At 46.3% G+C, this 25,812-nt stretch overlaps 2 protein-coding genes across 3 annotated transcripts; one reads left to right on the top strand and one right to left on the bottom strand.

Annotated features, from left to right (window-relative positions):
* CDCA8 (cell division cycle associated 8) lies at positions 754-15,996 on the bottom strand. The gene is made up of 11 exons (XM_005678679.3): positions 15,891-15,996; positions 15,616-15,728; positions 15,348-15,476; positions 13,488-13,528; positions 11,234-11,306; positions 8,905-8,987; positions 6,237-6,301; positions 5,302-5,397; positions 4,084-4,210; positions 3,240-3,326; positions 754-2,036 (listed from the first exon to the last, which is right to left on the bottom strand). The coding sequence occupies exons 2-11, from the start codon at positions 15,710-15,712 to the stop codon at positions 1,992-1,994; spliced, it is 843 nt and encodes a 280-aa protein (XP_005678736.1). The 5' UTR covers positions 15,713-15,728; positions 15,891-15,996; the 3' UTR covers positions 754-1,991.
* On the top strand, positions 16,152-22,964 carry C3H1orf109 (chromosome 3 C1orf109 homolog). 2 transcript variants are annotated; one of them, XM_013962986.2, is made up of 5 exons: positions 16,152-16,411; positions 16,589-16,866; positions 19,058-19,237; positions 21,438-21,556; positions 21,726-22,964. In XM_013962986.2, the coding sequence occupies exons 2-5, from the start codon at positions 16,592-16,594 to the stop codon at positions 21,761-21,763; spliced, it is 612 nt and encodes a 203-aa protein (XP_013818440.1). In that variant the 5' UTR covers positions 16,152-16,411; positions 16,589-16,591; the 3' UTR covers positions 21,764-22,964. The 2 variants fall into 2 exon arrangements, with proteins under 2 accessions (XP_013818440.1, XP_013818438.1); XM_013962984.2 differs by lacking the exon at positions 21,726-22,964 and having other exon boundaries at positions 21,438-21,719.

The following is a 25,812-nucleotide window of genomic DNA, read 5'->3' as shown; positions in this document are numbered from 1 at the left end:
TGGACTGGCCCATCTTTGTCTATGACTGGTATCTACTCGGCACCCGTTACGTACTACACGTTCCCTGCAACTGGGTCTAGGCAGTGGTGCAAATGGAGTGAACTAGGGTGAGGTGGCCGTGAGTAAAGGCTGTTGGATCCTGTTTCCTTGATGTCAGGCTGTACTTAACCCTGCGCCAGATGATGCAGGAAAAGGTACAAGCCTCAGCTTTGGTGACTTGATCCCTTGAAATGAGTAACCGCTACTCTGAATGCTGTCACTGACTGAAGGGCCTTCCCTGGAAACTGTCAAAACCACAGACCTCCTAAACTGTGACCCGAGTCTGTCTTCTCTTCCACTGTGAGCCCCACCTCGATCATTTCAGTGAAAATGCCAGGAAGGCATATCTGCCAGAGCCTGAACCTTGGGAAGGGAGATGCCCCATCACTGAATCACTTGGGCCCCTGCTTTGTCCCTGGCTGACGAGACTTGCTACACAGGTAAACTATAGATACCCTAGTTGTTGTGCCCCCAAAAATGTAAATTTCTAGCTCATGGAAAGAAGGTGTTGGGAGAAAACTTCTTGGGCTAGATTACCATTCCCTGCTTGGGGAGAGGCCCCCCTCTTCAGGTATCAGAGAGATTCTGCCTGAAGTAAAGGCTTTCACGTCTGCGGGAAGTAGCTGTTTGCGGACCCTCCGCTCTAATAGCTTCAGCCCCTGAACTGTCTTTAGTCCAGGTAGCACATTTTGGAGATGACAGGCAGGTGGAATATCAGTTAAAAACAAATCCAAATCCACACTTTATTGAAAACCGGTACCTTTCAGTAGCTCCGATCAGAATAAATCAGCTTACAGATACCACGACTCAGGAAAACAATATGTACAAAAGTCTCAGGAAAGGGAGAATAAAACAACTTGAAAAGAACATATCTTGGACAGGACTGGATTACTAGGATGGTCGTGTAGCAAAATAGTACAAAGTACAACAAAGAACCACACACACAACACTGTGCCCCCAAGCTGGGGGCAGGAACTCTCGGCTCCCACGTACTTGGACCACATCCCATGATTCTTCGGGGCAGAAGGGCTGGTTGGGGCGCAGGGGTCTCCGTGCCCACCGGACAGCCCACACCAAGGCAGAGGCCAAATGCACAGAATGAGGCCCCCAGACCAGCTACACTCACTCCCCCATGAACCTAAGAGAGAAGCGCTTTCAGCAAAGTCTACGGAACTGGCAGAGACTAGAGAGTTTTGAGTTCAACTGCAGCCAGTCATGTAAAGAACCCCACACCAATCTAAACCCTACAATTCCCTTATCCAGATTCCCACTAACTGAACTAACTGGAGAGGTAGAGGAGCGAGACACGGAAACTGCCCTCAAACCAAGTTTTGGTCTTTGGTAAACAGGGATAATACACAGTACTGGTCCACAAATCAGCTTGAGACAGAACTACTGAGCACGGCGGGCATAAGACCGCAGAGCCCCGGCAGCAGCCACCGCGGGAGGGAGGGGATGGGCACGGGGGGGAAGATGTGTCCTGGCCCCATCCGCACAGTCCCTTCCAGCTTCGGAGCCGTCCTCTCATGGAGCTCCCTTCTTGGAGCTTACAGCTCCCAGCCTCTAGGCTGGGAGGCTGGGAGCCCAGCTGCACAGGGCTCTCTGGTGAGAGTGATTGGCAGTCCTCCTGGAACACAAGGTTCCTCTGAGTCGGGGCAGGGCAAAGAGGACGCGGAGCTGCAGGAGGCAGAGGCGGCCACTCCAGGAGCAGGAAGGAGCATTCGGTTCAGAGAAGGGCGGAAGTTTGGACTGTATGGACGCAGAGGCAGTGTCTTTGTCACTCGGCTTGGGAGGTGCCCAAAGCAAAGCTTCCTGAGTTCTCCAAGAGGAACACCACGCCGTGCTCTGGGACTTCACACTCAAACAAACAGTAAGCCAAAAGGAAGAGGTTTCTTCAGGGTCCCACAAGTACCCAGTGAAGGCCCATCCTGTCCCATCTTGGAATAGCAGTTTCATTTTTGAGTTCGTATGGTGCCACAGATTTGAGCAAGACGGCTCTGAAAGGAGAAGGAGAGGTCGTTCAGTGGGTGGTGCTGGGCAGACATGCCCACCCGTCCCTTAGTCTACTCAGGGAGCACTGACTCTGGGACTGGGCCAGTCTGACTGCATCTCAGCTCTCCATCCTCTATTCGTACATGAACGAACTAACTAACCTTTCTGGGAGGCAGCTATGCTCATCGCTAGACCACCAACACACACTGAACTAAACTTTCTGCATCTCTGTTTCTCATCTGAACAAAGCAGCAAAATGCCGTCTCGGATGAGACAGTGAAGGTATCATTTGGGAACAGCAGTGCTGGAGGTCCAGCTTGATGAAGGATGTCCCCAGGTTTGGGTGGCTGGTATGTGCCCAGTCTCAGCACCGGCCTGTGTTCCAAATGACACGTTTGAGAAAGCAGCTCCGCCCTCATCCGCTTCCTGGACATGACCTTCACAGACCCTACCCCAACAGCAGCCACGTTTGTGCTACGTGTTCCCGTCCCCAACACTAAGCCAGCTGACAGGACCAGGGTGGCCCATCGGACCAAAGCGGAGAACGGAATTGCGGATTCTTCCTCTTGAGAATTTAACTGAGGACTAACACTGGACAGCCCACGCTGGGCAATGGAGTAAGTGCGACTACCCAGAACTGCATCCAGACCGGAGGTAGGGGGGAGGAGAACCAACAGCCTCATGGAGAAGGTGATGTTCTGCTTAGGGAGGAAGGACAGGTGCAGGAGAAATGAGTGCTTGGGCCCCAAAGACAGAGGTGCTAAAGGAGCTGACGCAGCAGAGCAGAGCCCCACCAACCCCCGGCACTGTGGTCCCACCACCCACAGGGCCTGGCTGGCCAGCACCCTCCAATTCTGTGGGATTCTTTCTAACAGGTTCCTCACCCTCTTCCTGAACTGCTGTGAGGAAGTTTCAGTTCCCAGAGGTCAACTGCTGTGCCATAACATACAGAAACCAACTGCCTGAATGAAGCAGAATTTTGATTTTCTTGCGGAACTTCTGTGGTAGGCACTCTGGGTTGGATCAAAATTCAACATCAGTTTAGGGACAGAATTGCTGCTAGGTAAGCAGGAGAACCTAGCGTCAAAATTCCTTGGGGGAAACAGTTGTAAGTGTAAAGCAGTAGCCCAGGCCCAAAAGGCAAGCCTAAGAATGGCTAAACCCAGAAGCCTCCAGCCTGTGTGTGGAGAGGAGCATGAATGACTTACGGAGAGCTTCTTAATGTTTCCCAGGGCCTCTGGATCCAGCTGGGCAATATCGATCCTCTGCAAGTCACTGGCCAATAACCGCATGCTCTGTGGGGAAGGGAGAGGGTTAAAGTGGCTGGTCCCTCAGAGCAGGAACCTCTGCCAGCAGCCCAGGGTGCCCTGGGGGTCCCCTTGATGTCCTGCACTTGTGGGGGGTGGTGGCAAGGCAGGCAGGAGGGGTGTGAGTCCCAAGGAGACAGTGATGTTGGCGTTTATCACTGGGTCAGTGGCTGGATCAGCTGAAGACAAGGGGTGCATGTTCGCTTAGAAATGCCCTGCAGACCTCATGTAAGATAAACCATCCCCTCCGTCCCCGAGCGGAGGTCAGCAACTTGCTCTGTTCTGCCTGCTTCAGACTCCTCAAAGTTACACCAAGTGGAAGACCCTCACGCTCCCCTTTCTAGACTAAAACATGCACCCTGCCAGTGCCCTCCTTTGCACACCCTTTAAAATCTCCCTCACTGCACATATCACATGCTATGTTATTAACTGGGAGCCTAGCTTGACTACTGACTGCTACTCAAGGGCAGGAATGTCTTCCACATCTGCTGTTAATACAAGATAGATACGTGGGCCTATGTTAGCTGATAAGCAAATGGAACGCAGAGCTGGGCAAGAATCCTCCCAGTCTGGAGCTCTACCCTGGGAGAGGAAATGGTTCTGAGTCCTACAGAAGTGTGGAGATGACGAGCCAGGCAACCAAAGGAATTTGGGTTCTGGGAGAGAAATGGGTGATGGACAAAAGAAAGAAATGGTGAGTAAGCAGCTCACGGTGGCCTGACCCACCCCTCCCTGGAACACTTACCTCTCCGCCTCCCACTGGCACAGTGAGGAATATCTCTTTGCTGTCGGCAAGAGGGCTGCCATTCACAGAGACGTTGTAAATCCGCTCTCTGGCTGCTGGAGTACGCAGGCCCGGGGTCTTGAAGATCCTATAAAGTGGGGAAATGTCTGTAAAGATGGCTTGGCAGATTGAATGACACCAGGCGCTATGAGCCCTTCCAAACTCCATCTGGCCTCAAGCTGCAGTTTTCAAATCACATTTCTAAGAAGGCGCGTTCTAAATTTAGGGTTAAAAAGCAGTAATGACTCAACACAGCTGGATAAAGGAGGCTGTAATTATCAAACATACATCTAGCAAAAGTAAATTCTTATCCATGTAAATTTTAGGTCCAGAGCTCCATATGGAGAGCAGTCACCCACCCATCCATCCACCCACAAAGCCAGAAATAAACGGTGGCTAATATATTTCTAAGAGTGGCTATGTGCTTCCATCAGGAGAAATTTTCCAGGATCAAAGGAGGATGGTTCAGTGATGACATCATTATATTAATTCCCAAACAGACTTTCTTGAGATCTTTAAAGTGCTTCCATCTCTTTTTCCCTAAATGTCCTTTGCTATATACTCATGCAAAAAAAAAAGTTAAGGAGGAGTGAGAATTAGAAGTAGAAGGTAGGTCTTCCTCCCTCTCCCACTCCAGAGACAAGCATGCCCAGCTCCTGACGCATCCCTCCAGAAACTATCAAATGGGATCGTCTGGGGCGTGCTGCTCTGCCGCCTGTGTGGAGAGGCTCTTCCATCAGCACATGCGGAGCCACTTATTTTTTAATGGCTACACAGCATCTGCTATCTAGTTGACCAGCACTGTAGAAGGGATTAATTTATGCTGTAAGAACATCCTTATTTATATTGGTCTCCCAAAAGGTGGTGTTAATTTTCACTCCTACCAAGGGTATGGGAAGAGTACCTACCAACTTAAAATAAACTTAATCAGAATCATAAAGGACCGAAATAGTCACTAGAGGCCTCCAAGTCATCAGGGACAGACTGGTCTCCTCCCTCTCATCAGATAAACAATCATTTTGCCACTGAAAACAGGTGAACCTGCTCTCAGGGGAGAGGCAAACATTAGGAAACGCTCCTGAGTGAGGCTTTCCAGTATTTTCTTAAATACTCTTCTTTTCTGACAAATGTCAAGTATTAGGCTCCCACCAAAATCCAAGCGCTGCTGCCAGTACTCACCTTGAGTCAAACCTGGGTGTCAGGCCCGGAGTTGGTTTCACCAGAGACAACTCCAGTCGGCCCACAGCTGGGGTAACGGTGGTGTAATGGCTTGACCTACGGGAAAGACACAGCCATTAGGTGCACCAACTCTCAGGTCCAGTGACTACAGCATAGAAGCAGGTAACACTGAGCATGTCGGAGCCTGTCCTGGGCGCCTTCCACACATTAGCTCATGCAGCCTCTTCGCCACCCTGTGAGACGCACCATTATCCTCATTTCCAGATGCAGAAACCCGGGGACATTAGGGCAGAGCCAGAACCCTGAACCCAGGCAGTCTGCCTCCAGAATCTGACTTCTCAGTGAAGCTAAGGGAACGAGAGGAAGGAGACAGCCCCTCTGCACCCTGTAGGCCCCCTCGCTGGAGCTCCTGTCCTCTTGCCAGACAGCTCCCACTGCCCAGGGAGAAGAGAGAGGAGCTCACTCTTCACAGACACGCTCCAGTGACTCCTTTCCTGAGCTCGTTAAGAGGCAGCCCCCTCCCCCTCCCCCACCCTCCCAGCATAAGAAATTCAAGTCCATGGTGATTCATTACTTAGCAGGACCAGGAGGAATTTTTCAAGAAACTAGCCACAGGTAGGTGATAGCCACTTTGTGACTAACCATGTGGGTAGCTCTACACACGGATTGTCTGGCAACTGAACAAAATATGCAGTGCTTACCGTATGTTTCTGTGTCTTATTAATCTCCCTGTTTGCATTTTAAAAAGAGGGGGAGACAGAGAACATGGGCAGAAGAACCAGAGAAGGTGTTGGGTTGGACGGTTTCTAGAGGCCCCCCAAGCTCAGATAACTTGAAAACAAGTTACAAAAGCCCCTTTATCGCCCATTCCTGCCACGATGAATGTGGCTCTCCAATAAAACCAAAAGCACATCTGAATTTGGAAAACCTGTTACCTTTTATTTTTGCCTTTCCCTTGTATGGACTGGGTTCTCTTCTTGGATGGAGGACACCTTTTAGCCTGAAGTCACAAACAAATGAAACTGAGGTTACAAAAAGCCCCACAAAGGGGAAAGCTTAGGGAGAAGGATACCAGCTCTGGAAAAGAACTGAGTATCTGAACATCAGAAGGTATACCTTACAGAACTCACAGTGACTTAAATAATCCAGAGCAGAATTGGTCAACTAAGAATTATACTGCCTGAGTCTTCCAATTAGAGAACTTTGACCAAGATTAAAGGTAAGTGCCTTTTGAACTGAGTGCAGCTTGGTTGGTTGCCCTACCCTGCTCCCACCCCCTCATACATCATTGCTGTGGCAGTCACTAAGGGCACCCAGGTGCCCAACACAAGGAACCCTCAGCAGCCCTCACCCTTGCGAGTCCTTGGAGGTACCTGACAAGAATCAGGTACCTTCTGATGATCCTCCCTTGTTCCGAAGATCGACCCACCACCCTTGCTTTCCTGGCTGGCCTTCTGCTCTGCAGGCTGCCTCACGAGCTCCTCTTTCTACCTTCCCTCCAGAGTCCACCCTCAGGCTCCCCTCCACATTCTCCCCGTACAAGCTCACTGACCTCCCTGCTGGGACAACCACCTAAAGATCTGGGAGTCGGTGTCTCTCAATCTCTTACTTCTGCCTGAGCTCCAGGCTGAGATTTCTGTCAGGGCTAGACATGCTGGAGAAGTATTATACACTCAGCAGGTCAAACAGCTGACAGACTAACTGCTTCCCTTTGCCCTGGCCCCGCACCCATCCTCCTCCCATGCCCCAGTTCCACCAGAGGGAAGTTCCCTAAGCCAGAAACCACCTGGTCGTCTCAGGTCGCTGCTTCTCTCCACCAATCTTGCCCACTCTCCTTTGTAAACCTTATCCCTTCTCTTTTCACAGGGTCAGGGCCTCAGTTCAAGAATTACAGCAGCCCCTGCATAGAAATCAATAAAGCTAGAACACACCCTCACACTGTGCAAAAAAATAAACGCAAAACGGCTTAAAGACAAACATAAGACATGACACCATAAAACTCTTAGAAGAGAGCATTGGCAAAACATTCTGTGACATAAATTGTACCAATGTTTTCTTAGGTCAGTCTCCCAAGACAACAGAAATAAAAATAAACAAATGGGACTGAATTTTGGGACTTACAAATTTTGCACAGCAAAGGAAACATTAAAAAAAAAAAACACAAACCTACAGAATGGAAGAAAATATTTGCAAATGATGTCACAGACAAGGGCTTAATCTCCAAAATATACAAACAGCTCATACAACTCAACCACAAAAAAAACAAACAACCCAATCGAAAAATGGGCAGAGGACCTTAAGACCTTAACAGACATTTCTCCAAAGATGGCCAGTAGGCGCATGAAAAGATGCTCATCATTACTGATTATTAGAGAAATGCAAATCAAAACTACGAGGTACCTCCTCACACTAGTCAGAAGGACAACTGTTAAAAACTACAAATGATAAATGCTGGAGAGAGCGTGGAGAAAAGGGAGCCCTTCTACACTGCTGGTGGGAATGTAAGTTGGTGCAGCCATTACGGAAAGCTGCGTGAGGTTCCTCAGAAAACGATAAAGGCACAATCACACTCTGACCCAGCAATCCCGCTCCTGGGCACACACCAGGGCAAAACTACAGCTCAAAAGGGTGCACGCACCCATGCGCTCACAGCAGCACTGTTCACAGTCGCCAACACATGGGAGCAACCTAAGTGTCCATCAACAAATGGATAAAGCAGAGGTGGTATACACACAATGGAATACTACTTGGCCGCAAAAAAGAACAAAACAATGCCATTTGTAGGAACATGGATGCAACTAGAGATCACCATAAAAGTGAATAAGCCAGAGAAAGGCCACATATATATCACATGTGGTATCTAAAATATGGCACAAATGAACATATCTACAAAGCGGAAGCAGACTCACAGACACAGAGAACTGAACTGTGGTTGCCAAGGGCGGGGTGGGTGGAGGAGAGAAGTACTGGGAGTTTGGGATTAGCACATGTAAACTATTATATACAAGATGGATAAACAAGGTCCTACTGTATAGCACAGGGAACTATATTCAATACCCTGTGACAAACATAATGGAAAAGAATATTTAAGAAAGAGTGCCTATCGTATATAACTGAGTCACTCAGCTATACAGCAGAGATTTACACAACACTGTAAATCAACTACACTTCAAGTAAACAAAATAATAAAGCTTCCCAACTGGCTCCCTTGTCTCTGATTTTCTCTCTCTCTCGTTTATCCTGAATGCTGTTCTGAAATACCTATCCATCATGTCACTTACCATGACCTACCTCATGAAATCACAACCTCTAAGCTTGGCTCACAAGACCATTGCTTTCCCCAGATTACCCTCACAGCTTATGTCCTTGCCACCACACCAAACCATTTCCTGTTCCTCAAACAGCTCTTTCATACCTCTTCCTGGAATTCCCTTCCTTTTCTTCTCCAGCTGGTGAAATTTCACCCATTTTAAAGGCTGTGTCCTAAGAGGAATGGTAAAACTTCCAGGGGCAGTGGGGTAAGGTAAAAAGGAGGTATACTAAATTTTACGTATTTCCTTGTCTGCTGACAGGCTCCCGCCCCAAATCTGAGTGCCTACTTACTCTTGCAGTTTGAGGATTCTTACTGATATTTTCTTCCTCTTCTTCTTCCATTATCATCTCATCCACTTGCATTACCTTCCGTGCTATAAGAGTTTTAACAGAGTGATATTTCTCATGGGAATAAACTTTTATGCATTCACATTTCTTATAGGGAATAAAACTTGAGCAATCTTTAGGTTGTAAATCAAGAAATAGATCCAACAGAAGATGATTAAAAAAAAAAAAAGGATTTAGCCACACACACAGACAAAAAAGGTCTCAGAGTGGTTAAAAAACCCTCTATCATGCTTCATATGGGCAGCCCAGCATTCTGATTAAGAATGCAGACCCCAGAGCCAGAGAGCCTTGAGCCTGAGGCCTGATCCTGCCTCTGACTATGCCGCATGGTTTCCACCGCTACCCTCAATTTCTTCTTCTATAAGATGGAGGAGACACTTCATGGGGATATGATGAGACATGGAACGTGTGCTCCACAAAAACGGCGTCTTCGTTAATCATCCCAAACTCTAGAATTGTTTCTATAAGTGCTTATTAAATATTTGTGGGAAGAATGAATGTAAAGTCCCTTGAATGATATTGAACACATTGTAAGTATTAATGTTGTTCAGTCGCTAAGTTGTGTCCAACTCTTTTCGACCCCATGGACTGCTGTATGCCAGGTCCTTCATTATCTTTCAAGATTGCTCAAATTCACATCCATTGAGTCAGTGTTGCTATCTAACCATCTCATCCTCTGTAGCCCTCTTCTTCAATCTTTCTCAGCATCAGGGTCTTTTCTAATGAATTAGCTCTTCGCATCAGGTGGCCAAAATATTGGAACTTCAGCTTCAGCTCAGACCTTCCAGTAGATATTCAGGGTTGATTTCCTTTAGGATTGACTGGTTTGATTTCCTTTGCTGTCCACAGAATTCTAGAGTCCTTTCTAACAACACAGTTCTAAAGCATCAATTCTTCCGTGTTCAGCTTTCTTTATGATCCAGCTCTCACATCTGTACATGACTACTGGAAAAACCATAGCTTTGATTATATGGACCTTTGTTGGCAAAGTGATATCTTTACTTTTTAACATACTGTCTAGATTAGTCATAGCTTTCCTTCCAAGGAGCAAGTGTCTTTTAATTTCATGGCTGCAATCAGTATCCACAGTGACTCTGGAGCCCAAGAAAATAAAATCTGTCACTGTTTCTACTTTTTCCCCTTCTAATTACTATGAAGTAATGGGACTGGATGCCATGATCTTAGTTTTTTGACTGTTATTACTATTTATTATAATAAAATACTATTTACAAATAATAAGTTATTACAATTGTCATTTTAGAAGGGAAAGGAATATGAGGGATGTTTAAGATGGATGATTCAAGAGGAAGTAATACCAGTTTTTAATATTTAAGGGGTTGTCATATGGAAGACAGCTCTGTGGGACCTCAAAGAACAGAAGCAGTAGATACCACAAGGAAACTTTGGTTCAGAATTAGAAAAAATGTTCTAATCATTCCAGCTGTCCATCATTGAAAGGGAGTGTCTCATTGCTAAATACATACAACCACAGGCTAGAAAATCCTAAGCAGGGATTCCATACAGAAATTTAACTGAGGGGAAAGAGTTCAGATTTAATGAATTTTAAGCTTTTTTTTCTGACACAAATAAGAATGCAAATATATTTATCTTTAAAAAAAGAGGTAAGCTGGAATAAGCATTGGGTGGTATTTTAGGCCTGGCCCAGTAGAGAAGGTGCTGCCTGATGGGCAGCCTGAAGTCCAGAGCTTAAGACAGCATGTCCATTGGAGAGCCCATCCTGGCCTGAATCTATGCTCACTAATTACAACCAGCGTCCCCAAACTTTCCCTCTAAGATAGTGTTTCCCCGAGTGTGGGGCGTGTATGGGAGAGAACTTTACGTGGATGGGTCAGCGAACTGAGTAGCATGCAATGACACGCTGAGAAAGTCGGTCCTTTCACAATTCTCTTTCGATCCTTCTGCCCACATCAGGGAGTCTTGGCTAGCGCTACCACATCTTGTCACACCTCTCCAAACCTTGCTCGCCTCTCTCTCAGGGAAGGAACCAGGCAACAATGTTTAGTTTCCAGCACAGCTTTTGTTTTTCTTCGTTCATTTTAGCTCACAAATTGGTCTGAAGAGTTCGGTTAGTTATCAGTCCTTCATATAATTAACTGAATGCAGAGGACAAAATCAAATTTTTGGATTTTCGAGACTGAGGACCAGGCATTAGAGGGAAGAGACTCCTCCAAGGAGGCCTCCCCAAGCGGCCAGCCAACTACACTGGGCCTTCGCTCTCTCACTTTAACAAGGGGTTTTGAAAAGTACTCACTTTTGGCAAGTTTCAGGGGTGTCCGAGTAGCTTCTGCTGTTAATTTGTTTATTTCTGTGATATCCAAGTCAGCCTGTGCCAAACACAGTCAGAAAACACCAGGTATATTCCATCAAATGTGAGGAACAATATTTTAAGATTAAAAACAACTTAAAAAACCATACTCTTTGATACATACAAAAGATCATGTTACTTATGACACAAAATACTGAACTCCCATAAATCCACCATACAACCAAAGACCCAAAACATTGCCAATTACTTGCTTCTAGCTATGTACTTTTCCCTGTACTATTTCTTTGCCTCTCCTCAGAAGGTGACTGGTGTCCTAATTCTGTCATTCCTCAGAGATAACCACTATCATTCCATTTGCCTGAAAGAAAGTGTGGGTGTATCAGTTCAGTCGCTCAGTCATGTCCGACTCTTTGCAACCCCACGAATCGAGCACACCCGTGTCTGTATATTTCTCCACAAATGTCTATGTGCTTAAACAATATTTTGCTTGGTTCTGCTTTTGACCACTATTTGTGATCGAAATTAATTTGTTTTTCACTGCTGTGTAACACCTGTCACAATGGATTTGTCCAGTCTCCTGTCAACAGTATTCTGCTATTACAAACACTGCTGCTTTGAACTGTCTTATAGCTGTGTCTGATGCACACATGCCCAGGCTTACTCTTGGCTGTGTACTTAGGGACAGGGCATCAGAGTTGCAGGGTACACAGGTGTTCAGGCTTAATATTATGCAAAACTGTTTTCCAAAGTGATTGTACTTGTTTACATGCCAGGTGCAAACAGTACAAGTTTCAAATGACCCATATTCCCTACAACACTTGATGCTATGTCAGTCTTCTCATTCCACCCCCAGCTTTATTGAGGTATAATTGACAAATATGATTCTAACACATTTAAAGTGTTATGAGAGTGAGATGTATGGAGAGAGTAACATGGGAACTTACATTACCATATGTAAAACAGATAGCAAATGGGAAGTAGTTGTATGTTTCAGGGAACTCAAACAGGGGCTCTGTACCAAACTAAAGGTGTGGGATGGGGGGCGAAATGGGAGAGAGGTTCAAGAGGAAGGGGATATATGTATACCTATGGCTGATTCAATGTTAAGGTTTGACAGAAAACAACAAAATTCTGAAAGCAATTATCCTTCAGTTAAAAAATAAATTAAAAAAAATTCCTACATATATAAAGTTATACATACACATCGTGAAATGATTATCACAATCAAGTTAATTAATGCACCTATCACACAGTTACTTAAAATAATTTTTTTTAAGTGTAGAGGGCCAAATGTTTTTCTGCTATGCTCCTGTACCCTTCATAAAGGCTTCCAGTCACCATTCTAATTAAGTTTATTCCCAGTGGTAACTATCCATATGTATGGGAATAGCCAAAAGCAGGCATGCTTCACAAGCCTTTTCTTGTAGGGCACATTCGGTATCAGAATAGCCCTTACAGACAAGGAATGACACAGTTTCATCTCTGAACTGGTAGAGACTACATGGAGTACTCAAACAAGGATTCTGAGGCTGTCGGGGCTTAGCAAGAAGCCGTGCCGGGCTAGAGAGATGAGCGATGTCTGAAATGGAGGATGATGCAGTAGTCATAGTGGCGAAGGAACATGTGACTCATGGCTAATGTGTCTGAGGAACTGAATATTTTATTCATTTTAATTAAAGTTACACGTGTCTGGTGGCTATTGTAACAGAGAGTACTGATCTAAACTCTATTCAGCCTCATACTGCCTTGAGTCCTAGTAATCATGCCGGGGGGAAGGAGGTGAGAGGGAGTGGGGAATCCTGAGAGTCCCAACCAAGAGCACAGCTTCTAGAGTATGATGTGAAAAGGGAATAGTCTCTTTGTCCCCTAGCAAGCCAGCGGTTTAAAGGAACTTGGCTTTCTACTTCTCCCCTAGCCTAGGACTTTTCGTTCAACTAGTGTGAGAAATGCTATGGCTAGAAGAATGGGGACGATTAATATTAGAATATTAACTATGAACATTTTGTTAAGGTGCAAAGGTCAGGGCAAAGAGCTGCAAGGAACCTGCCCAAAATAGGACTATTTCTCTATAAACCTTGGACTTGGCCTTCATGTACTCAGCATTCAACAACTATAATCTTTTAGCTGACATCAGTAATGTCCCCTCTGGAACTTGTTCCACAGTCAGCACCCACCACTGAATTTTGTGGACGGACTAAACTGAAAACTAACCAAGAGTTCAAAAATAGAAGTCACTTACTGTTGCTGCTTCTTCCAGGGCCTGCTTGTTTCCTCCAAGGGCTTTGAAAAGAACAATTTGCTTGGTTACTAGGTTATTATAATTTAATTAACAAACTGTCTTCCCTAATATGACCACTTCCCTTACACTGGACCAGATTAAGTCCTTAGTCCAACATTCAGGAGCCTCTACAACCTAGTCTAATCTTTCTCCAAGCTTGACTGTTCCCTTCATGACCTACTACAAGTCCCACTACACCAAAGTGACTGTTATTTCCCAAACGTGCCACTGTCTCATGACTCAGTGCTCTGATAGTTATTTCTCCTGCCTGAAATAATCCCCTGCACTCTACAAACTTGGAATTCATCTTTCAAAACCCAGCTCAAACCCCAAACTCTGCTTATTTTTCTCTCACAGCAGATTGCTGCAATGTATTGAGTTAGTTGCTCACTATCATCATATCCAGCAACTACTCAAAGCTGTAGAAGAGCCCAACCCTGCCTTGAACTGAACTCAAGGACAAAAATAATATCCACAGCTTCTGGTAAAAAATATGTCATCAGTATATATGATGTAAATATGTATTGAAGGAAGAGATCTTCACAAGATTTAGATGTAGAATAAAAACTTAGGTTAGAGTCCTCCTGCTGGAAGTGCTGGTAGTATCCTGTATAACAGTTAAAAACTCAGACTTTGGAACCAGAATGCCTACATTCAAATATGTCACTAACCGGCTTACGAGACTTTAAGCAAACAATCTCTGTGCTTTAATCTTGTCATCTACAAAGCAGGAATAAAAACAACAACTAATATGTTTGTTATGAGGATCAAATCAGTTAATATATGGAAAACACTTGGTTTTTCAGTTAACACTAGAAAACACAATGCCTGTCTGGCATAGAAAGCACTGTATAAATGTGCTTATTGACCACTACTTGACTCTCTTTTGTAGTACTTGTAATTTTAAATATATAATCATGTCCAAATTTTTAGAACAAGTCTTCTCTACTAACTTGCAAGAATAACGTCTGTTTTATTTCCCAATGCATCTTCAGCACCCAATATTGTGACTAACACATGCTCAATGAATATTTACAGAAATGCACAAATAGATTAATAAATAAAAGAAAAAGTCCAAAAGGATCATTAAATGACATCTATGTGAGCAGAACGTGCATTTCTATCCAGGTAGCAGGCTACCTAGTGGGTAATTAATCATAAGAAAATAGTAAAAGGGTAACCCAGCAAAAGGACAGCTTCTTGCATTTCTTTGGACGTTTAACCAGGGGGTAGGGTAGGGAACAGGGTGGGGTCTTCCTCTGACCAGGAAAACTCTTCGAGTCCTTGCACTTTGCAATTTGTTTGCTTGTGTATAAATTGGTGATTTCCATAAGCTAAAGAAAGAGCTGGTTGGAGTTATCCTTCCATCTGTGCCTGGTAACAATCTATTCATTCATTCACTTTTAAATGGTTAGATAAAACACCAGCCCCCTCAAAAAAATGAGTATTTCATGACACATGGAATCTGAAATCTGTCAAATTCACATTTCAGTGTTTCCATAAATAGATTTCTGTTGGAAAACAGCTATGCCCATTCATTACAGCTGTTTTCGAACTATAACAGCATGAGTAGTTTGGACAGAGAACCTTCTGGCCTACAAAGCCTAAAATACTTATTATCTCCTCCTTTAGAGAAAACATTTGCCTGCCTGCAGAGGAAGATGAGGGAAAGTGCTAAGAAGAAAAGCAGGGAGGTGACACAGATTGGGGAGGAGTAGGCCTGCAATTTCCTTCTAAGACCTCATTGAGAAGATAAAAGCTGCCATGGTAACCACAGAAGGGCTCCAGGCCGAGGCCTGGGGAAAGACCAGGAGCTCTTACCGAAGTATTCGAGCCAGTTCATTTCGCGCAGCGCCTTGGGGAGTCGCAGGATCTCAATGTTGTACAGGTTATCCAACTCTTTGAGGAGGTTCTGCCTGTCTGACTGAATTTGCTTGGATCGCATTTGCACTGCGAGAGGGCAGAGAGGACACGGCACGGGTCACCCCGCGGGGAAAATGTTCCCGGAATCCCTGCTGCCCGCGTCCCAGTCCTCCAGCACCCCGCGATTGCCCTAAGTGACCGCGACCACCCGGGCTCCGCCCCTCACCTTCACGGTCGAAGTCCTTAAGAAAGGAGGCGAGCTTTCTGTTCCGCAGCGCGTTGGTCTTAGCCACCCGACTGCCGCCCTTCCTAGACGGAGCCATGGCGCTTCGATGGAGGCTGCGGGGAGCGAGGGGCGGAGGCACAAGGCGTCAGCGGCGGAGATGGTGAAGGAGAGGGGGCCGCAAGGGGGCGAGGGAGGGTGGAGGACCCCCCTGGGGGTTTGAATGGGGACCCCTGCCCTTCCGGGCCAGAGGAATAAAGGATTCGCGAGGCACCCACCTGCAGGTTCTGAAACCCGGACTGAGGAAAAACCCGGCTGCTTCAGCTGAGAAGGAGCGGCTCCGGGATGAAAGCGACGTGAGGCCGCCGCCACCAAATTCAAACTGCCAAAGGCTAGCCAATAAAAAGCCGCCGTCTTAGGAGGGTTTCACAACAGCCAATCACAGAGAAGCTTCGCAATCGGGCAGCCAGTCCACACGTAAACTACAGCACCCAGAAGGCATTGCGGTCCGACCACAACTTTTTCGCCACTCTGTAACCACGTCTGGGCATGCGCAGAGACATAGCGGAGGTGTGCGGGGTCTTGGAATTTCCTTAACCTGTTATTGCTTTAGTTTTGTTTTCCCGCTGGTTTAGAAGAGCGGCCGGAAACCTCAAGTAGAGGAGATAAGATTCTGGCTCCGGAAGCACGGGTCAGCCCAGTGAACCGTCAGTCTGAAACTGCCGGAAGCGAAGGGGTAGTCCGGAACCTTTCTCGAGGTGGAAAACGAAGGTTCTGCCTTCCGAGAGCCTCTCTGAAGGTAAGATTCGCGCTAGAAACACCTGTCGGGAGGGATGGACGGCCCTACATGAGGAAACTTTGTTTAGCTGGACCTCTCTGAGAACGGAAATAGACTCGGCCCTTTGCCTGTCGACTTGGGACCCTAATGATATTTGTTTTTTCGTGGTTTTTGTTTTTGTTTTCACCCCTACAATAGAAGATGACTGAAGATCAGCCTTTGCTTGCCGTGCAGGAGGCCCTGAGGAAGTGCTTTCCCGTGGTGGACGAGCAGCAGGGCCTGTGGCAGAGTGCTCTGAGAGACTGCCCGCCCCTCCTGGCCTCCCTCAGCAACCTGGCAGAGCAGCTGCAAGCCGCACAGAACCTGCGATTTGAGGATGTGCCCTCACTTCGGGCCTTCCCAGACCTAAAGGAGCGGCTGAGGCGCAAGCAGCTGGCGGCTGGTGACACTATCCTGGACAAGCTAGGAGAGAGGCTGTAAGAGGCACAGTCGCGCTCTTTCTTGGCCTAGAGATGTTAAAACTGGGTATTTAATAATCTAGGATCAGTGAGAAAGGGGGTTTTTCTCCTTACTTAAGAGAATGGTATTTGGGGATGTGTCAGCCTTACCCCCTTTCCATCTGTTGCAGTGGGACCTCTCTCTGTCAAAAAACCATTTTCTGGCATTTCCCTTATCAGCTAGGCATGACAGTGGTGGACTTAGTAAAAGTTATCAAAGCAGAACAGAAAAGCAATGGAGAAAGCTCATTGGCCCTCCACTGTAGTTTTCCTTAGGTAGAAAGCAGCAGGAGTTACACTGTAAACTTAGTAGGTGCCAGCAGCAAGGATTTTACATACATTATCTCATAAAATCTTTTCAACAACTGTGACTTAACCTCACTTAATCCCATTTTTCAAGTGAGGAAACTGACGCTCACGCAAATTGCCTGTGCTCAGGCAGTTAGTAAATAGTAAAGCTGGGATGCTCATCCAAGTGCCTCTGGCACTGGGGCCAGAAGCTCCTAACCACCGCTTTGTTCTGCTGTACATTGGTGTCTGAGCCAGGAGAAGCACCAATGTTAGGCCTTCAATCTTAGAATTACAGGTAATTGGGGATAGAGAAGAGAGAAGGCACATATGGCCTTCCCTTAACCAGGATGAAAGAAGGTTCTAGTGTGTAGGATTTGCCATAGACTGATAGGAAACTCAAAGATGGGGGCCTTCTTTGTATTTATCTGTACTAAAAACATTAAGAACCCATGGGATGCAAAACACAGGTGCTAGGAATACAATGGAGAAGGCAATGGCACCCCACTCCAGTACTCTTGCCTGGAAAATCCCATGGATGGAAGATCCTGGTAGGCTGCGATCCATGGGGTCTCAAAGAGTCGGACATGACTGAGTGACTTCACTTTCACTTTTCACTTTCATGCATTGGAGAAGGAAATGGCAACCCACTCCAGTGTTCTTGCCTGGAGAATCCCAGGGACAGGGGACCCTGGTGGGCTGCCGTCTGTGGGGTCGCACAGAGTTGGACATGACTGAAGCGACTTAGCAGCAGCAGCAGCAGCAGGAATACAATAGTAAGGCCGACTTAGTTCCTAAGTTGAGTAAAAGAGTCAGTTAAGGTAGGTCATTATACATTCTAAGGTAGCGAACTTTTATTTCAGTTGATTACATGTTTTTATGTGGGTATTGGGCTGTTATTTGTAGCCTAGTTTTTATTGTGAGTCACAGTCAAACTTGAAAGCTGCAGTTCTAGGCTAGGGAGTTCCTTGCCCTTTGGGAAGTTGTAGCCTTCGTCTTGTGGCTAGACCTCTTGGAGTCACTAATGGAATAATAACTTTTTAAATAATTATATAATAATTTTTAAAATAATCATGTAAAAATAGTAAAATTTGCCATAAGCTAGGTACTTCCCTAATGGCTTAATATGCATTATTGTATTTACTCTTCACAACAGTCCTTTTCATTCACTGGACAAATGTTTGTTGCTTTGTCGGCCAGTCTCAGTGTTTTAGGTACTTAGGATGCACAGTGAACAAAAGAGACTTGTTTTTGTTCGTGATTGAGAATAAGTAACTGTCCTGAGATCGACAATAATCTGTGTGCGTCAAGAGCTCACATTTTACCCATTCAGGAATTCACGAGGGCGGGGCACGATATAGCATGAGCGCAAGACTGCTCTATTGCTGTAGTTCCCTCTTGCTAATTCCTTTCACATATGTGGCCTTAGACTATGTGTGAACATTTCCTCTCCTTTATGGGAGTCCCAGAAAGCCTGCTTGGTCTTTACTATCTTTGGCAGCTGGGCCCATCACACAGCTTTTGAGAGTGATGTAACTTCAGCCTCATCATCTTTAAGTCAATTCTTAATTGTTAAGCCACCCCTCCATCCAAGGCACCTGGGACCAGTAAATCTCCTTCGGAGGCAGTTTTTCCCATTGGGATGTGTGGCAGTATCTGGAGACAGTATTGATTGCCACAGCTTGAGATGGATGGGGACATAGTTTGCTTTTGTCATCTAGTAGGTAGAGGCCCAGGTTGCTGCTGAACAACCTACAACCTACGGTGCAGCCCTCCACCACAAGGAATCATCAGGTCCAAGATGTTCCTGGTACCGAGGTTGAGGAACCTGGCCATAGGCCTTTCTCATCATATTGCCTAATATCAGACTTTTTCCCTCCAGAGCCACCCTCCTCAAGGTGCGTGATGTGGTCAGCAGCCACGTGGAGCGCGTGCTTCAGATCTATGAGCAGCACGCAGATGCGATCGGCCTCGATGCTGTCCTGCAGGCTTCAGCTGCGAGCCCCTCTGTGGCTGAAATGTTGGAGTGGTTGCAGGACATTGAGAGACATTATCGGAATTCATATCCTTTGCACACGTTTCACAGAGCTGTTCCAGGAAGTCTTGTTAATTTCAGTTTTCACCAGATTACACAAAAATACATGGTGTAAGTCAGTTCTCTTTGGTTCCTGGACGTGCATTCCTCCTGCATCCCTTTGTACAGGGATTCCTCAAATCATTTATTGAGCAGATGCCACCTTCCAGGCTTTATTCTAGGTGGTGGGAGCTAGACATTAAAAAGGGGAAAATATAGAAAATGTCAGATGATATTAAGTGTCTTGAAGAAAAATAAAGCAGGGATTGGGGAAAGCAAAGGTTAAGGGTAGGCTTGTAGTTTTAAATAGGGTGGTCAGGGCAGGCCTCACTGCCCTGAAAGTGGTTTCTAAGAAAAGATGTGAAGAGGGTGAGGGGAAGAATCGTGTGGATGTTTGGGGGAAGAGAGTTCCAGGTAGAAGGAGCAGCAAGTGCAAAGGGCCTGAGGTGACAGCAAGCTTGGTCCGTTCAGGAAATAGCAAGGCAGCCAGTAGGGCTCGAGCCAAGTGAAAGGGGCCTGGTCTAACAGGTGATGCTGTCAGGAGACAGGGCTGGGGCTAGTAGGGCCTCCGAGGTCTTTGGAAGGAGTTGGGCTTTTATTCTGAGAGAGACACAAGCTGTAGAAAGTTTTGAGTAGAGGAGTAATCTGATCAGACCTATGTTACACCCATCTGTGTTCTGAGGGAAGACTTGGGTGGAAGCCAAAAGACCGTTTCGTTGGAGTCCGCTCCCTTTTTCTCTCTAGTCTTGCCTGATAGGCGCGTCTACTCTCTGGCTGGAGTTTCTACCTTCATTTATTCTTGCCTCTAGTTTTGATTTTCAGTTTCCTGCAGCTGCCTCCTGACTGGAATCTCATGGAACTGCAGGCTCAAGTGGATGGAGATCAGCCCCCACCCCATCAGCTCCCTTCTTCAGCTGTAGCGTCACGTAGTCTGTAAACTGGAGGGTTGCCCCCGAGCCCACTGTTTGCTGATGGCATCGGTAGCGGTGCTGGCTGCACTGGCGGCAGCAGCCAGGGCAGCCCTCACGAGCTCTTCCTGTGTGCCGGTGCTGTTGGAAGAGTGTTTGGCTCCACTGTCTGGTCCTTCCGCTCTGTTTCCTTGGTGTTTCTTGGAGATCCCTTCTGTATCCCCACTGCCTGTGCCACGGTCTCACTTGGATCCTTTGTCGCATGCCATCTCTAGGCAGGTTTCTCTGACCCTGGCTCCTTTCCTTAGAAGGAAGAAGCTACCTCCAGGTCGTGGCCACACTCTACAGGTTTATCTTCAGGAGGCCCTGTTCTGATCCTACTGGGTAGGGCTTCTCCGTAGCTTCTTGTGTCCCGGGGGTGAGACCCCACTCACTGGTCTGTGTCTTCTCCCTCCACCTGCCTGCTCAGCTGCCTTGCCTGCTCCCTACACATGATTCCATTCTGCACCTCGTTGGAAGATGTACTGTCCTGAATCCATTCCGTGCTTCCCCTCTTCTTTGTCTTGGTTTAAGCTCTTCCTACCAGCCGGAATCTTCCTACTGTCCTCTGAAGCAGCGGTTCTCCACCCTTCTTGGCGCTGGGGACTGGTTTTGTGAAAGTCAGCTTTTCCACAGTCGGGGATGGGAGGGACGGTTCAGATGGTAATGCGAGCAGTGGGGAGTGGCAGGTGAATCTTCGCTTTCTGGACCACCGCTCACCTCCTGCTGGGAGGCTCAGTTCCTAACAGGCCACAGACGGGTACCAGAGATTGGGGACCCCTGCTCTAGGGCGGATGAATTTATCCTGTGAACTTCCACTAAGTTTTATCTCTTCCCATTTAGAGTCTTTTCGGTTTCTGTTGTGTTTTTTTCTCACCACAGTGAGATCCCAGTTTGCAGGGCAGTGTTTCATCCCTTCCCTGTAGCCCAGAACCTTGTGTATAGAGGGGCTTGGTAAAGATCTGTAGCAGAGGTGAGCCTGCTGCTGCTGCTGCTGCTAAGTCGCTTCAGTCGTGTCCGACTCTGTGCGACCCCATAGATGGCAGCCAACCAGGCTCCTCCGCCCATGGGATTCTCCAGGCAAGAGTACTGGAGTGGGATGGAGGTGAGCCTGCCCACCTGGTAAATGTAATGATAGCTGTGCTTTTGCTTTCCCAGTTCCTGGGAATGCTCTCCAGGGTATTTTCTTCCTTCAGCACATTTCATTTTCTTTTTGAGCACCTTCCTTAACTCCCAGGAAGGTACCTGAAGAGGAAGTACCTCCTGTCGTCAATCCAATGGGAAGACTTGGGAAACATCCAAGCTTTGCCCAGAGCCTGGGACCGAATCTCAGAAGATGAACACCCGGACCTTGTTCGAGGTGCTGGTTTTCACGCAGTCCTTCCTGTCTGCTCCCCTCCTTTGTGTGTCTAGCCTCTTTGGAATCACGAAGAGGTTCCCCCTCCTGGTGCCTCTAGCTTTTACAGATCTGGTGTTTCGTGTTTTCTGGAGAGCTGGTATGCCACGTGTTCTCTCTCTTCCTGTTCTAGATGTCATGTTGAATGTTTCTTTCTTCCTGGAAGAGTGAAGAGGCCATGTGTTTATCGGGAGACTTGGGGGACACAGGTGAAGACCGACATTGCTGCCCTCTTGTATGTCTAAAAAATGTCAGTACTGCGTCCTGACTTACTGGAAATGTCAGTGCCCAGCGCCTGAGGACTGGCTCTTCAGCGGATTCTGCTGGACATTCCTGATGTTGGGGCTGCTTCATGCTGGGTCATGGGTGAGGGCACATGGTCACCCCTTGCCCTTCCCTAAGACTCAGGAGAGTGGACAGAGGCAGAGAGGATGCAGGAAAGGTGGTGCAGAACACCAGGGACAGAAGCAATAGCCGCAGAAGTGGTAAGAAAGGAAAGGGCCAGGGTAGAGAGTTGGCACCACCCCCAGCATCATCCAGGGCTCTGAGCCTCATTGACACCAGGTCCTAATTTCCTCTCTTTTTGTCAGTGCCTGACTCCTTGATGGAAAAAAATGTCGCTTTGATGATTTAAAGAAGTGAAGGTGATGTTGATGGAAAAATTGTTTTCCAGTTGCAACGGCTCCTTGTCATCAGGACACTTTCTAGAGCATTCCACCAGGGGGAGGTGGTGTAGCATGAATTCTGAGTGTTTTGCATTTGGATCTGTTCCCTTGTTGCTCTTACTGACAGTAAGTAACTGGGGATAGTGGGGCTCTTAAAATAACATGGTTTTCTTTTTACCAAAGCCGGCAGCCAATTTGCTACAGGCCCCTGATCTTGGAGTAGCTGCATGGATGGGAGGTCCCCAGTCCAGAGTCAGGCAATCAGGATTGTGTTTCTGAGGCCCAGTGCCTTAATCTGTGAAATGGTTGTGATCCTTGCAGACCTGTCAGCTTCCTGGGCTGGTTAAAAATCTTGGTTATTGGATGTAAAGGGACTTAAGAAAGAATGTAGATATTTTTCAAAATGAAAATGACTTTTTAAGTTTTAAAAGTGATGATATGCTTTTTAAAAAATCATAGAGAAATTATGGAAAACATTTAAAATGTAGAAAAGCATAGAACGGAACTCCATCAGAGAGATTTTATATGTATCTTTTCAGTGTCCATAGTCACAGTGTTTTTAACAAAACAATTTGGGTATCATTGATACATACTGTTATTTAAATTGTCTTTAAGGAAACACCTTTATATAGTTGGGCTAGTTTTTCATATCTCTCTCTGTATATAGCTCAATGCAATTAGATACCATTCTATGGATTATTATAGTATTAATGTTTTACGTGTATTTTTTAAGTCTTCATGTTTTCCTACCTGTACGGGCATGCTAAATCATGTCCGACTCTTTGTGACCTGGTGGACCATAGCCTGCCAGGCTCCTCTGTCCATTGGATTCTCTAAGCAAGAATACTGGAGTAGGTTGCCACGCCCTCCTCCAGGGGCTCTTCCTGACCCAGGGATCGAACCCATGTCTCCTGTGGCTCCTGCATTGCACGCGGATCCTTTACACTGAGCCACGAAGGAAGCCCATGGTATATACAATAATTGTAAAAAACCTTAGGACCTTTAGGTATTAGGTCTTACAATGTACTCTGGGGACAGAGGTAAAGGAGAACCCAGAAAGATTTCTAGTTCAACCAAGGAAAGATTTAAACCAGTATTTCTCAAGCTTGAGTTCAGTTTGGTTCAGTTGCTCAGTCATGTCCAACTCTTTGTGACCCCATGGACTGCAGCACACCAGGCTTCCCTGTCCATCACCAACTCCCAGAGCTTACTCAAACTCGTCCGTCGAGTCGGTGATGCCATCCAGCCATCTCATCCTCTGTCGTACTCTTCTCCTCCCACCTTCAATCTTGCCCAGCATCAGAGTCTTTTCCAATAAGTCAGCTCTTCGCATCAGGTGGCGAAAGTATTGAAGTTTCAGCTTCAGCATCAGTCCTTCCAATGAATATTCAGGACTGATTTCCTTTAGGATGGACTGGTTGGATCTCCTTGCAGTCCAAGGGACTCTCAAGAGTCTTCTCCAACACCACAGTTCAAAAGCATCAGTTCTTCAGCGCTCAGCTTTCTTTATGGTCCAACTGTCTCATCCATACATGACCACGGGAAAAACCATATCTTTGACTAGATGGACCTTTGTCAGCAAAGTAATATCTGCTTTGTAGTATGCTCTCTAGGTTGGTCATAGCTTTTGTTCCAAGGAGCAAGCATCTTTCATGGCTGCAATCACCATCTGCACTGATTTTGGAGCCCAAGAAAATAAAGTCTGTCACTGTTTCCATTGTTTCCCCATCTATTTGCCAAAGTGATGGGACCGGATGCCATAATCTTCGTCTTCCAGACCCTGATGCTAGGAAAGATTGAAGCCAGCAGGAGAAGGGGACATCAGAGGATAAGATGGATGGCATATAAATCACCAGTCTCTTCTTAAAATTAAGATTCCTACTCTGTAGGTCCAGGGTGGGGCCCTGGAGTCTGCATTTCTAACAAGGTCCCAAGCGATGCTGATGATCCAGGGACCAGACTTTAAGTTGAAGAGATTTACCTTGTAGTACGATAGTGAAAGTGTATTTGCAGTCAAAACAGAGTTCTGTGGGAGAGTAGAGGCGACAACCAACTGCTTGGGGGACTACTTCACAGTAACCGTGACATCTCAGTTGGGCCTTGAGGCTTGGAGAGGAGTGCAGGCTGGTCCACGCCCAGGAACAGTGTAAGCAAAGGCAGTGTTTGAGAAAGACTGGAAGCTGACACCTCCTGGGAGTTTGCTGTGTGCGGGCGTCGTGCTTGTGGCTTGTACGCCATAGAACTGGAAACGTTAACAGTTGAGAATAGCAAGTCACTGGGGTTCACAGGGGGATATGAGAGTGGCAGGTAATGGGTCTGTAAGGGTGGACTGGAATGAATCTGTGAAGAGCCCTGAATGCCTTGCTCAAGAGTATGTATTTTGCAAATGGCAGTTGCTTGTCTGTGTGTGTGTGTGTGAGTATAGGAAAGAGCTTGTTAAAACCTCCCTCATTTAAACAAGTAATGATGACTGAATAGCTACAAGTATGTTTATGGTGGTAAGTAATAACTAGGTATTATTTAAGTATAATTGTTCCTTCTTAACCATTCTTATGGTATTAAATTGCTATCCTAATTGTTCTTTTTAAATTTATAGTTAATTTGGTTAATTTTTAAAGTGATACGTTCACATTGTACAAAATTCAAAGGGCATAGGTGCATATTCAGTGAAAAGTTCCCCTCTCCCATTAGTCAGGCCACCTCACTGGAGGCAACTAAGGTTAAATGTTTTGCGTGTCCTTCCAAAAATATTCTACACCTCTATGAACACAGGGGTGAGTATCCTCCAAGATAGCCCCAGTGATCCGAAGGACCCATGCCCTTGTATAGTCCCTTCTCCTTCAGTGTGGGCTGCCCTTCCAGATTTGCTTCTAATGAACAAAAAACGGTGGAAGTGGTGGGAGGTCATTTCTGGAAGTAGGTTGTGAAGAGAGGCTGTGGCTTCCATCGAGGGCGCTGCCCCTCACTCCCTTGGGGGAAGTCCACTGTGAGGCTGGGAGGCAGCCCCATGGTGACCTCATGTGAGAGCTTGATGCCTGCCAGAACCCTGCCTGAGCTCGGAAGCAGACCTTCTCCCCAAGCTGAGCTTTTAGATGAGCCCACAGCCCCAGCTAACAACTGACTGTAACCTCATGAGGACCTAAGCCAAAGGCAACCCAGCTCAGCTGGGCCCAGATTCTTGACCCATAGAAGCAAGATAATAAATGTTTAAGTCATTTAAGTTTGGGGGTAATTCTTTCCACAGTGATAGATGACTTATACAAGCAAATATTGTTGTATTTTCTCCATAACTTCTACAAATAGTAGCATGCTGTGTATCCAAGTTTTATACCTTGTTTTTTCCACCTACTTACTGTATCTTAGAGATCATTCTTTATGTAAAGGGCTTCCTCAATTTTTTCTGCAAGAGTTCCATAGTTTTCTGTTGTGTGAGTATAACATAATTTATTTAGCCCCTTTGTTGTTATTCAGTCCCTTGAGTTGTGTCCAACTCTTTTGTGACTCCATGGACTATAGCCTGCCAGACTCCTCTGTCCATGGGATTTCCTAGGCAAG

This window comes from Capra hircus, chromosome 3, assembly GCF_001704415.2.
Source record: "Capra hircus breed San Clemente chromosome 3, ASM170441v1, whole genome shotgun sequence".
In the NCBI taxonomy this organism is placed as follows: Eukaryota; Metazoa; Chordata; class Mammalia; order Artiodactyla; family Bovidae; genus Capra; species Capra hircus.
The sequence above is the reverse complement of the archived record's forward strand: the minus strand, read 5'-3'. Positions and strand labels throughout refer to the sequence as shown.

Coding starts and splice junctions, on each gene's coding strand:
- CDCA8 (XM_005678679.3), bottom strand. CDS start 15,712: ATGGCTCCGTCTAGGAAGGGCGGCAGTCGGGTGGCTAAGACCAACGCG. Junction 13,529..15,347: donor GAACTGGCTCGAATACTTCG/GTAAGAGCTCCT, acceptor TTCTTTTCAAAG/CCCTTGGAGGAAACAAGCAG. Junction 8,988..11,233: donor ACCCCTGAAACTTGCCAAAA/GTGAGTACTTTT, acceptor AAACTCTTATAG/CACGGAAGGTAATGCAAGTG.
- C3H1orf109 (XM_013962984.2), top strand. CDS start 16,592: ATGACTGAAGATCAGCCTTTGCTTGCCGTGCAGGAGGCCCTGAGGAAG. Junction 16,867..19,057: donor GACAAGCTAGGAGAGAGGCT/GTAAGAGGCACA, acceptor TTTTCCCTCCAG/AGCCACCCTCCTCAAGGTGC. Junction 19,238..21,437: donor GAGAGACATTATCGGAATTC/ATATCCTTTGCA, acceptor ACTCCCAGGAAG/GTACCTGAAGAGGAAGTACC.